Source organism: Leucopleurus acutus (assembly GCF_964270905.1).
Source record: "Leucopleurus acutus genome assembly, chromosome: X".
NCBI lineage: Eukaryota > Metazoa > Chordata > Mammalia > Artiodactyla > Delphinidae > Leucopleurus > Leucopleurus acutus.
The window spans coordinates 116,225,754-116,237,884 of record NC_139148.1 but is presented as its reverse complement, the minus strand read 5'-3'; the positions used below and the strand labels follow the sequence as shown (position 1 = coordinate 116,237,884).

At 43.4% G+C, this 12,131-nt stretch overlaps 1 protein-coding gene across 2 annotated transcripts in view; it reads right to left on the bottom strand.

The window, feature by feature from the left end:
* The window catches only part of LOC309978104 (small integral membrane protein 10-like protein 2A), a gene marked incomplete at its 5' end in the record, with an annotated part of 129,018 nt that extends 128,180 nt beyond the window's left edge, over positions 1 to 838 (bottom strand). For both annotated transcript variants that reach the window (XM_082864453.1, XM_082864452.1), the window contains one exon: positions 261 to 838. In XM_082864453.1, the coding sequence (XP_082720579.1) occupies positions 605 to 838 (234 nt within the window). In that variant the 3' untranslated portion in view covers positions 261 to 604. The remainder of the gene's footprint in view (positions 1 to 260) is intronic.
* Between the last annotated feature and the right edge of the window lie 11,293 nt (positions 839 to 12,131).

Sequence of the window (12,131 nt, the reverse complement as noted above, 5' to 3'; positions counted from 1 at the left end):
CTGGGGCCGTGGCCGGGAGGTGATGGGCTGACTCTCCAAGATGCCGAGGCCGCCGCCTCTCACCCCCATCTTGGAAATATGACAAGGAACTCCGGAGGGCATGCGCCCGCCCTGCCTTGCCTGCTCGCGGCTCGGCAGCTTTCCGGGCTGGCTTTCTCGGGCCCCTTCCACGTCTCCCCCAAACCACCGAGGGACCTGGACATCTACATGTCATGGCAACCGCCTCCCTCCAGCCTGAAGTCCAACCTCTGGCCTCCTACCTCTTTGGTCAGGGCCAGTCATTCACGTTCCTGCTGCAGAATTTCTTCCTTCTGCTCCCCACTTCGCCCAAGGTGAGGCAACAGGTCGGCCGCACTCAAGTAATTTTCTCGAGTTCGATGGAAAGGGCCCGTTTCGCGAGTTTCTGTGCAGTTCGTCACCAGCCGCGACGTGGGTGACCAGAGCCGGGGCTTGGGGCTCGGTGGCCGTGACCTCCGCCGACGTCTAGGGTCCGGGGGCCCGGGCCGCCCCTTCTCCTTCCCCCGCCGCGTCCCCGCGGCCCTGGGTCCCGCGGAGCTTCATGCCGGCGCCCCTGCCGTCGCGGCCGCGCGGTGGTTGCGGGCGCTCACTCGATCCGCACCTGCAGGCGGACGTTGAGCATCACCGAGGCCACGATGTAGAAGTAGGGGAAGTTCATGCGCAGCCGCCAGGCCAGGTCGAAGAAGGTGATCAGCGTGCGCGTGAGCCCCTTGCAGAAGGCGCCGTACGAGCCGCGGGCCGCAGCCGAGCGAGACAGCCGCACCGCCAGGCCCGACATGGCAGCCGCCGCCGCCGCAGACAGGGCCGCCGACGCCGCCATGGGTTCGGCCCGGCGCACACCCCGCCGACTGACCGCAGTGGGAGCGGGTGGGCAGGTGGAGCCGAGGCCTTGAGCCGACGGCCAGCAGCCCTCGCGTACCGCCCGGCTCTCGGTCTCGCCTACCCGTCTGGGCTCCAGCTGCAGTGGTAGCCACAGCCAAGTCTCCGCCTCAGCCGCCCAGGGACAGCTCCGCCCCCTCGCCTGCTCCCGGTGTTGCGGCCGCTAGCGTAGCTCCGCCCCTAGCGTGGTCACGCCCCTTGCCGGGCGCCATAGAGCTGCGGGCGCGGACTCAGCCCCACCCCCAGACCGGCCCCCCAGGAAGCCCCGCCTCCTCCCGGGCTGCCAAGAAGAGAGCCCAGAGGGCCTTGAGTGCTTTGGAAGGCAGTGCTGTCCTGGGATTCTTTTGCAGAATGTGCTAGAGCAGGGGCAGCGGAGGCCCGGAGGGTCTGGACCGCTGGGCTTATTCTGCACAGAAGGTCCACCCTGAACGCTCTGCCAGTTTACACCATCCCCTCTCCCTCCCTGTCTCCACAGAAAACTGGGCCAGCCAACCCACTGTACTTTTTCTTAAAAGTATTTATTTATTTGGTTGTGCCGGGTCTTAGTTGCAGCAGGCGGGCTCCTTAGTTGTGGCATGCAAATTCTTAGTTGCGGCATGAATGTGGGATCTAGTTCCCTGACCAGGGATGGAACCTGGACCCCGTGCACTGGGAGTGCGGAGTCTTATCCACTGTGCCACCAGGGAAGTCCCACTCTGTACTTTTCTTTCTTTAATTCACATTTTTCTGTACTTTTCTTTTCTTTAATTCACATTTTTCTAGTAACTCTGCACTATAGAGTTTCACCAAGCCCACATGCACATTTTTTCCCCTTTCTGGTATATTTGCTGGTGTTGTGTATTTCTTTATTCATGAATTGCCCCATTGTCCTTCCCTTTTACCTGTAGGGGAGGAAAGACTTTCCCTCTACCCTCCTAGATTCAATATGTCAATATATACACTTCCTAGGTCAATTAAAAAAACCGACAACAGGCAGAGTAACAGGAGAAAAGGTCTACATATTTATTAATTTTTAATGTTATTTGGGCGATGGCGTCATAAGAAAATAAAGAATACCCAGACAGGCAGTGAGATTTGAGATCTTATATGCCACCTTAACAGGGGAAGGGGAGGTAAGATGTAGGCAATCTAGGGAAGAGTAAATGATTTGTAGAACGTTGGATGACATCTTAGAAGCATAGATAGGAGATTTCACAGTTTGAGACAGAGTTTTTCTGGGTGTGGTGTTGACATCTAGTTCTTCTCCTGTGGTAAGAGTCAATCCTCCCTGGTTGATGAAACTTCCAAGGAGGGGATTTATGACAGAGTTCCTTTTAGAAGCTCTGTCTTTAAGCAGATAAGGGGATTTCAGAGAAAGCTGTTTTTCCTGATGACTTCAGCTAAAGATAATCAGTATAACCGAAGTGGCATATTCTGGGGTGGCATGTACTGAAGTCCTTCATACCCTACAGTGATTTCTAAGCACTTCTCTTAATCCATTGTTTGTCCTGGATACTGCACAGAATCTCTCAGGTTTTCATTTGCCCTCGTTCATGGCATTTCTTGCTGGTGTGTTTAAAAGCCCTTTCATGGTTTCATCTCATCTTTATTGTAAGCCAAGTCCAACCCAAACTTGATCATGTTTTCAAGACTATTTAATGAAGTGGAAAAATGCTCATGTTTCCTTATAGTTGTAACTTTTAAAAAACTGTCTGCAAGAGGTAGAGTCACCACGACCCCATCCCAGTTTCACAAGGAGGGCTGGCCTGAGTATTAAGGCTTTCTCAAAGTGCCTGTTCACCATCACATTTGAACATCTCTATGGCATCCATGTGACTATTTAAGAAACCCAACAGATTCGTATACACTGATTGGGCAATTGTCCTACCTACATGGTCAAGGAGAAAAAGGCAAACCTGAAGCGTCAAGGACACTGAAAGAGGTGGTACAGAACGGAACTAATCGCTGGTTCAGTTTACCACCCATACACACATACACAAATTCTATATTTGTGAAAACCTCCTTCAGAAGTGAAAGGGAAATAAGGACATTCTCAGATGAAAGGAAATTAAGAGAATTTTTCATCAGCAGACCTACCCTTAAAGAATGGCTAAAGAAAGTTCCCTAGACATAAAGAAAATGATACGTGAGGAGGATGGTTTGATGGTTGAAGCAAAAATTATGTCATCTGCTGCCATTTATTACATATGGTGGGTATTGATCTTTTTTTTCCCATCCAGATATTTGGCTTCAGAAAAAATCAGATTAGGAAATGCTTATAAACAAGCTAGTGTTTCTGTTTTTAAATAACAGTTTCATTGAGATGTAATTCATATAGCATAGAATTCATCCTTTTAAAATGTGCAATTCAATAGTTTTTAGTATATTTACAAAGTTGTGCAACCAGCACCACTATCTAATTTTAGAAAATTTCCCTCACCCCAAAAAGAAACTCTGTACCCCTTAGCAGTCAAACTCCATCACCCCCTTCTCCTAGGCCCTGGCAACCACTAATGTACTTTCTATTTTTGTGGATTTGCTTATGCTGGACGTTTCATATAAATGAAATCATACAGTATGAGGCTGTTCATAACTGGCTTATTTCACTTAGCGTAAAGTTTTCAAGGTTCATCTTGTTGTAACCTGTATCAGTATTTCATTTTTCATGGCTAAATAATATTCCATTGTACAGCTAGGACAAATTTTGTTTATCCATTTATCAGTTGAAGGTTATTTGGGTTATTTCCACTTTGGGGCTGTTATGAATAATACTGTTAGGAACATTCATGTACAAAGTTTTGTGTGGACATACGTTTTCATTTCTCTTGGGTATATACCTAGCAGTGGAATTGTTAGGCCATATGGTAACTCTATGTTTAACTTTCTAAGGAACAGCGAAAGGGTTTGCCAAAGCGGATGCACCATTTAACAATCCCACCAACAATGTAAGAGGGTTATAGTTTCCCCCATATCCTGCCAGCACTTGTTCTGCCTGTGTTTTTTATTATAAACATCCTAGTGGATGTGAGGTGGCACCTCATTATGGTATTGATTTTTATTTCCCTAATGACTAATGATGTTGAACATGTTGTCATGTGCTTGTTGGCCACCTTTGGAAAAATGTCTATTCAGACCCTTTGCTGATTTTTTTTATTGTAGTAAAATAGATGTATCATATATGACGTAATAAGAAAGATATACTTGGTCTTTGACCGTGGTTCCTGACACTGAGCTCCCAAAACTCTTATAATGTCCTGGGTGATAGGGGTGCTAGAAGCATCTTGTTCAGAGTGCCTAAATCCCTTTCTGGGGTAATAGGAGTGTCTTTCATTCTAATGAGGTGACCCTTGGTGGGCTCCTGGGTAGTTTCAGGATGGGGGCTGGTCCCCAGAAGGACCAAGTAATGATTAAAAGCTTAGTGCTTTCAGCCCCAAGGGGAGAAGAACCTGTCCATGTGTTGGAAGGATGGCACACCACAAACTCCACAGGGACACAAACTCCTGTGCTCGAGACCCTTGCAGACCTCTCCCTGAATACTTCTTCACCTGGCTGTTCCCTTGTATCCTTTATAATATCCTTTATAATAAGCTGGTAAGTGTAAGTAGTGTTTCCCTGAATTCTATGACCTGTTACAGCAAATTGTCAAACCCGAGGAGGAGATCATGGGAACCCCTGATTACAGCCAAACTGTAAAGAAGTGTAGGGAACCTGGGAACTCATTACTTGTGATTGGCATCTGAAGTGGGGGCAGTCTTATGGGACTGAGCCCTTAATCTGTGGGATCTGTGCTAACTCTGGGTAGTTAGTGTCAAGATTGAATTAAATTGTAGGGCAACCAGTTGGTGTCCACAAAGAACTGGAGAACTGCTTGGTGTAGAAAACCTACACATTTGGTGCCAGAAGTATTGTGAGCAGAGAAAGTTTCCCTTTACATAAAATTTACCATTGTAAAGTGTAGAGTTCAGTGGCATCAAGTACATTCACAAAGTTGTGTAACCATCACCACTATCTAGTTCCAGAACTTTTTCTTACCCTAAATGGGAAACCCCATACCCACTAAGCCGTCACAACTCGTCCCCACTTCCCCCTGTCATCCCCTGGCAACCACTGATCTGCTTCCTGTCTCTGTGGATTTGCCTGTTCTGGAAATTTCATGTGAATGAACTCACCTAGTATGTGGCCTTTGTGTCTGGCTTCTTTCATTTAGCATAATGTTTTTAAAAATCATCCATGTTCTAGCATAGATCAGTACTTCATTTCCTGTTATGGCTGAATAATATTCCATTGTATGGATAGATCACATTTTGTTTACCCATTCATCCATTGAAGGACATTTGTGTTGTTTCAACTTTTTGATTATTGTGAATAATGCTGCTATGAACATTGGGTACACGTATTTGTTTAGACATCTGTTTTCAATTCTTTCGAGTATATGCCTTGGAGAGGAATTGCTGGATCATATGGTAATTTTATGTTTACTTTTTGAGGAACTAGGGAACTGTTTTCCACGGTAGCTGCACCTCATCCTCCCCTCCTGCCATTCACCCCTTAGCCTCTGGAAGGTCTCATGCCGTAAAGGACTTCCCCTTACATGCAAATCTGTCATAGCATTGCCCAAATGAAACTCTTGTACTACTTCCTCGTGGTCATATTTGCCCCTTGATTAACCCCGTAATCCTTCAAATGCACTAACATTGGCCCCCATACCTGCTGGTTCTGCATCTGCACATACGGAGGGCTGATTGTATTCATTGTACTAGCCATTTTCCATAGCACACTAGAGCATCCATGGATTTTGGTATGGGGGAGGGTGTGAGGCTCCAGGAACCAACTCCACGCAGATACAGAAGGACGACTGTATATTGTCCCAGTCCAGATTTGTTTCGGGGAGACTTTAGTGAAATGGGAGAGCTGCTGGAAAAACTGCACCCCAACATGATCCTGCCCCCGAAAGAGACACTCAGCGCTCTGCTCTTGCCTCTTTGATGGCACTAAATGGCCTCCAGCAAAGGAGCATTGCAGCTGGAGGAAGGAAAATGCCCTTGCTTCAGAAGCTACTGGATATCGGCTCTTCATAAATCAGCATTTTCCAAATCAGCCTGGATTCCCAGACACTGTGCTTAAGGGCACCCAGCACTCAGGCTCTGCCCGCCAGGATCCCCCTCCCACCCACCTATATAGTACTCTGTGCTGCAGACGTGGGACTTTTTGTTGATGTCTCTTGGAATGCAACAGCCAGTGCAGTTTCTTCTGTCCAGCCGCAGAGAACTTTGAACCCAGGAAGGTGGCCACTGCAATCCATGGAGGGGATTGTATAAGTCATTGTATATGTCTGTTGCTAATATTTTGTTTGAGGTGAGAGGAGAACCTTCTTCTTTGTTGAGTTTTTAAGACATTTTTGTAAATGTATTTAAAAATTGTTGCCTACCAGCTGTTAAAACTCCGAACTCTGCTGGGTTGTCACAGACTCAATTCCCCGTTTGTGGCCAACGCTATCGGGCAACTTGTCTGTGGGAGTAATTCAGAATTGGGCCCAAAGTATTTGTATTAGCCTCATTTTTCTTCTTCAGGTACCATGCTGGCCGCCACACAAGAGAGGCATAGTGGTAGTGGTGTCAGATTTCTACCACGTCATCAAATATTTCCATTTAAAGAATTTGATCATCATATTCACGTTGCATTCTTGTCTTTTAGTGTGTTTACAATTTTCAATAGCGATACTGAAGGGTAATCGTCATCTAAAATCCAGTAGTTAACCTCTTGCAGGCTAAGAGTTGTGAATGGTCCCTGTTGCATGGACTTTCAGGGAAGAGGGCTAAAAAGGAAGTTGAAACTGGGGCTCTGGGACAGGTTAGGTGGGGGTCTGTAGACTCAGTTAATCTGAACTCACAATCTTCATTATTATTTAACTGGGAACTGCAATTCACATGTTGGACCCCTAGCCAAGGAAAAGGATTTTTGAATAAAGGAATATATTGACCATCATGATTACATTAAAATGAGAAATATTATTCTGTCAAAAAATATCCAAAATCTCAGGGCATACATCAAGCTGGTGAAAATATTCACAAATACAGCAGACAAAAGGCTGACATCTTTCCTGTGTAAGAAACTCCTATGAATCGATTAGATAAACAAAGGACATGAACAGGCAATTTACAACATGGGAACCACAACTAATTTACAGACATGGAAAAATGTTCAGGCTCTCTGGTACAAAGGAAATTCAAATTCAAACAGTAATGAGATACTCTTTTTACCTATCTAATTAACACAATTAAAAAATATATACCACCATCACCAACCAAAAAAGAATACCTAGTACCCAGTGGTGATAAGGGTGTGGTATATAACATAATTCTCATACATTATTGGTGGGAATGTAAATTTGAATAATCCTTTTGGAAATAAACTAGGTAATATAAAGAGAACCATACAATTTTTATATCTTTGACCCATAATTTCCTTTTCTGGGAGTTTACTGGAAAACATAAACCTATATATGTGCTATGGACTATTTTCCCCCAAAACTGTGTTTCCTCCAAATTCATATGTTGAATTTCTAACCCTCATGTGATACTATTTGAAAGATTATTAAGTTTATATGAGGTCATGAGGGTGGGACCTTCATGATGGGATTAGTACCCTTGTAAGAAGAGATACCAGACAGCTTGTCCTCTTTCTCTTTCCCCACCACGTAAAGACACAGCCAGAACGCACCTGTCAACAAGCCAGGAAGACAGTTCTCATCAGAAATCAACCATATTGGCACCCTGATCTTAAACTTTTAGCCTCCAGAACTGAGGGAATATTAATTTCTGTCGTTTAAGCCACCTGGTCTATGATATTTTGTTATGGCAGCCCAAGCTGACTAAGACAACATGACTTTCATTCATTCATTCATTTATCTGTTTATTCAACAAATATTTATTGAGAGTCTGCTATACCCTAGGCACTGTGTTATGTGCTGAGGGCACCATGAGGAATCAGGCAGGTATGGTCCTTGCCCTCATGGAGCTTACCGTGTAGTGGAAAGATACACATGAAACAGAAAATTATGGAAAGTGCCATGGAGGAAAAGTACAGAGCACTATGAGAACATACACTATGGGATTGACTGGGGTTATTTACACAAGCAATGAATTGAAAACAACCTGAAGATCCATATAAAAGAGATTGATTCAAGAAGTATCAATGCATCCACTTGGAGGATTACTACAAAGACATTTAAAAGTCCTTTAATAGTGATGGAAAATTGCTAAAAGAAAAAAAGGATAAAAATTGAGGACCTAGGAGGGTCAGATCAAGATGGCAGAGTAGGAGGACATGGAGCTCACTTCCCCCCACAAACACATAAAAAGTACATCTACATGTGGAATACTTCTCACAGAAAACTAACTCGAAACTGGCAGAAGAACTCTTATACAACAAAAGCTGCAAAAAATATTTCCATGTAACAGGGTAGGATGGAAAAAAGGCATAGGGTCAGGATCTCTGCCCCTGGGAGGGATCTGCAAGGAAGAGAAGGTCCAGAACCTCACCCTGGGGAGCAAGTGGGTTGAGCCACAGACCAGACATCCCAGGCCTGGGGTCCTGTGCTGAGCAGACAAGCTGCCTTCACTGCTGGGAGAACCACTGGGACAGATAGAAGGGCTGGAGAAGCCAAGATTCCACTTGCAAAGGGTGTGGGGTACTGACTTACCAACAAACAGGACAGAGAAAGCCATGCACTGTCAGCTGCCACCACGCTGCACTTCCCCATTCCAAGGGGGCAAACACCCCAGTCCTGCTCACTGCACACCGCAGCTTGGTGCAGGTTCTGGGCCAGTTGGGCCCTGGGAAAAGACTATGTCTAGCTATGCAGATACAGCCCTGAGGCCTAGAGTGTTGTCCAGGTGGGGTGGCGTCAGCCAGTGTTGGCACTAGCTTAATCAGAAGCTCAGATCTCTGATGGCAGCACAACCACTTCAAATCCTGCACCCACAATGCCCCGACCCCCAGCCCCAGCCTAGCAAACAGTCCAGCCCCACCCACTCCACATCACAGCCTTGCACTAGATCTGAGACAACCGCAACAGGAGAAAGGATGCAACCTTGGGCTGCATCTGGGCAGAGCTGCAGATGCCTACACAGGCAACACACCGCCCTCTGTGAGCACATGAGCCTCACTTACTTCAACACTCCCCTCCTTTGGGGCAAAACATGCACTCAAAGGAAACAGAGCCTGCTAGAGCCCAACCCTCAGGTCTTCTGCTCCAGCAACTGGGGAGCAGACCTGGCCCCTAACTGGGTGACAACAGCCATGGAGCAGAGAGGAAGTGCCACCTCATACCCTGAACAGGCTTTAGATCCCCCAACACTAACCACATCCCCTATCAAGGTGGTAGCAGCCAGCACACACTGAGGAAAGGCATGGTGGGCATCCACATCAAAAACAGCCCTTGCACTAAATACACTGGACACATGCAGCCTACACAAGGATGCTCCCATATAAAAACACCCTTTCGCAACCACAATACATAAATGTTTCTCCTAAATTCATAGACACGGAGAAAGTTAAGTAAAATAAAAAGGCAGAGGAACTACTCCCAATTAAAGAGCAAGAGAAAACCCCTGAAAAACTAAATAATGAAACAGAGATCACCAGTCTACCAGACATTGAATTAAAAAAAAAGAGGCAATAAAAATGCTAACTGAATTAAGAAGATTATCGATACAAATGCAGATCATTCTAACAAGGAGCTAGAAACTATGAAGATGCCCAAATCAAAAATAGATAATTCAATTTCTGAGATAAAAAGCAATCTAGAAGCAATAAACAGCCAACTAAATGACACAGAAGAACAAATAAGTGATCTCGAAGACAGAATAATCAAAGTCACCCAATCAGAACAGCAGACAGAAAGACAAATTAAAAAAATGAAAGCAACAAATGAGACCTATGGGATAATATAAACATGCCAACCTACACGTATAGGGGTTCCAGAAGTAGGAGAGAGAGAGAGAAGGGGATCGAAAATGTATTTGAAGAAATTATGGCTGAAAGCTTCCCAAACCTAAAGAAGGAAACAGATATCCAAGTACAGGATGCACAGAGGATCCCAAACAAGATGAACCCAAACAGACCCACATCAAGACACATCGTAATTAAAATGGCAAAAGTTAAAGAAAGGATTCTAAAGGCAGCAAGAGGGAAAAAAAGAGTCATTTACAAGGGAACCCCCATAAAGCTATCAACAGAAACTTTGCAGGCCAGAAGGGAGTGGCATGATATATTCAAAGTCTTGAAAGGGAAAAACCTGCATGCAACCTAGGATACTCTACCCAGCACGATTACCATTTAGAATAGAAGGACAGATAAAGAGTTTCTCAGACAAGCAAAAATTAAAAGAATTCAGTAATACTAAACCTACTCTAAAAGAAATATTGAAGGGCCTTCTCTAATCGGAAAAGAAGCAAGAAACTGTAGGAAAGGAAAAAATCCCAGTAGGAAAGGCAAATATATAGTAAGGACTGAAGATCATTTAAATAAACCAGTATGTATATTTTTAAAAATTGTAAAAGTGACTATAACTAGAGTAAACAGTAAAAGGATAAGCATGAAGATGCAAAATAGGACATCAAAAGCACAAAATGTGGGGGATGGGAGTAAAAATGTAGATATTTTCAAATGTGTTTGAACTTAAATGATAATCAGTTTCATGCAAGTAGATATAGTTGTGGGTGAACATACATGGTAACCACAAATCAAAATCCTTCAATAGATTCACAAAACAAAAAAAAAGAGCTCAAGCATACTACAAAAGAAAATCATCAAACCACAATAGGAAAAACAAAAAGAAGAAGAAATAAAGAAGAACTACAAAAACAACTGGAAAACAATGAATAAAGTGGCAATAAGTACATACCTATCAATAATTACTTTAAATGGTAATGGACTAAATGCTCCAGTCAAAGGACATAGAGTGGCTGATTGGATAAAACAAAAACCTTCAATATGCTGCTTATATGGGACTCACTTCAGGGCAAATCACACACACACACTGAAAGTGAGGGGATGAAAAAACATATTTCATGCAAATGGAAATGACAAGAAAGTGGGGGTACCAATACTCATATCAGACAAAATAGATTTTAAAACAAAGGCCATAAAGAAAAAGAAGGACGTGACATAATGATAAAGGGATCAATACAAGAAGAGGATATTATACTTGTTTATATGCACCCACTACAGGAGCACCTAAATATACAAAGCAAGTACTAACAGACATAAAGAGAGAAACTGGCAATAATACAATAATAGTGGGAGAGTTTAACACTCCACTGAGATCAATGGACAGATCATCCAGACAGAAAATCAGTAAGGCAACAGAGGTCCTAAATGAGACAATAGGCCAGTTGGACTTAATTTATATCTACAGGACACTACATTCCAAAAAAGTAGAATACACATTCTTTTCAAGCATGCATGGAACATGCTCCAGGATAGGCCACATATTAGGTCACAAAACAAACTGCAATAAATTTAAGAAGATAGAAATTATATCAAGCATTTTTTGCGACCACAATGGTATGAAACTAGAAATCAACTACAAAAAGAAAAACAGGAAATAAACAAACATGTGGAGACTAAACAATATGCTACTAAAAAGAAAAAAACCAGTGGATCAATGATGAAATTAAAGAATAAATCAGAAAATGCCTCCAGACAAACAAAAATGAAAACACAACTTTACAAAATCTATGGGATGCAGCAAAAGTGTTCTAAGGGGGAACTTCATAGTGATGCAAGCCTTCCCCAAGAAACAAGAAAAACCTCAAATAAACAACGTAACCTACCATGTAAAAGAATTAGAAAAAGAAGAACAAACGAAGCCCAAAGTCAGCAGAAGGAAGGAAATAATGAAGCTGAGAGAGGAAATAAAATAGAGATAAAAAAACAATAGAAAAGATCAATGAAACTAAAAGCTGGTTTTTTGAAAAGATAAACAAATTAACAAACCTTTAGCCAGACTCACCAAGAAGAAAAGAGAGAGGACCCAAATAACAAAATAAAATTTGTCCAAAATAAAATGGACAAATTCATAGAAACATCCAGCCTACCAAGACTGAGTCGAGAAGAAACAGACAATGTGAACAGACCAATCACTAGAAGCAAGATAGAATCTGTAATTTAAAGAACTCCCTGTAAACAAAAGTCCAGGACCAGACAATTTCTCTGTGGAATTCTACCAAACATATGAAGAAGAACTTATG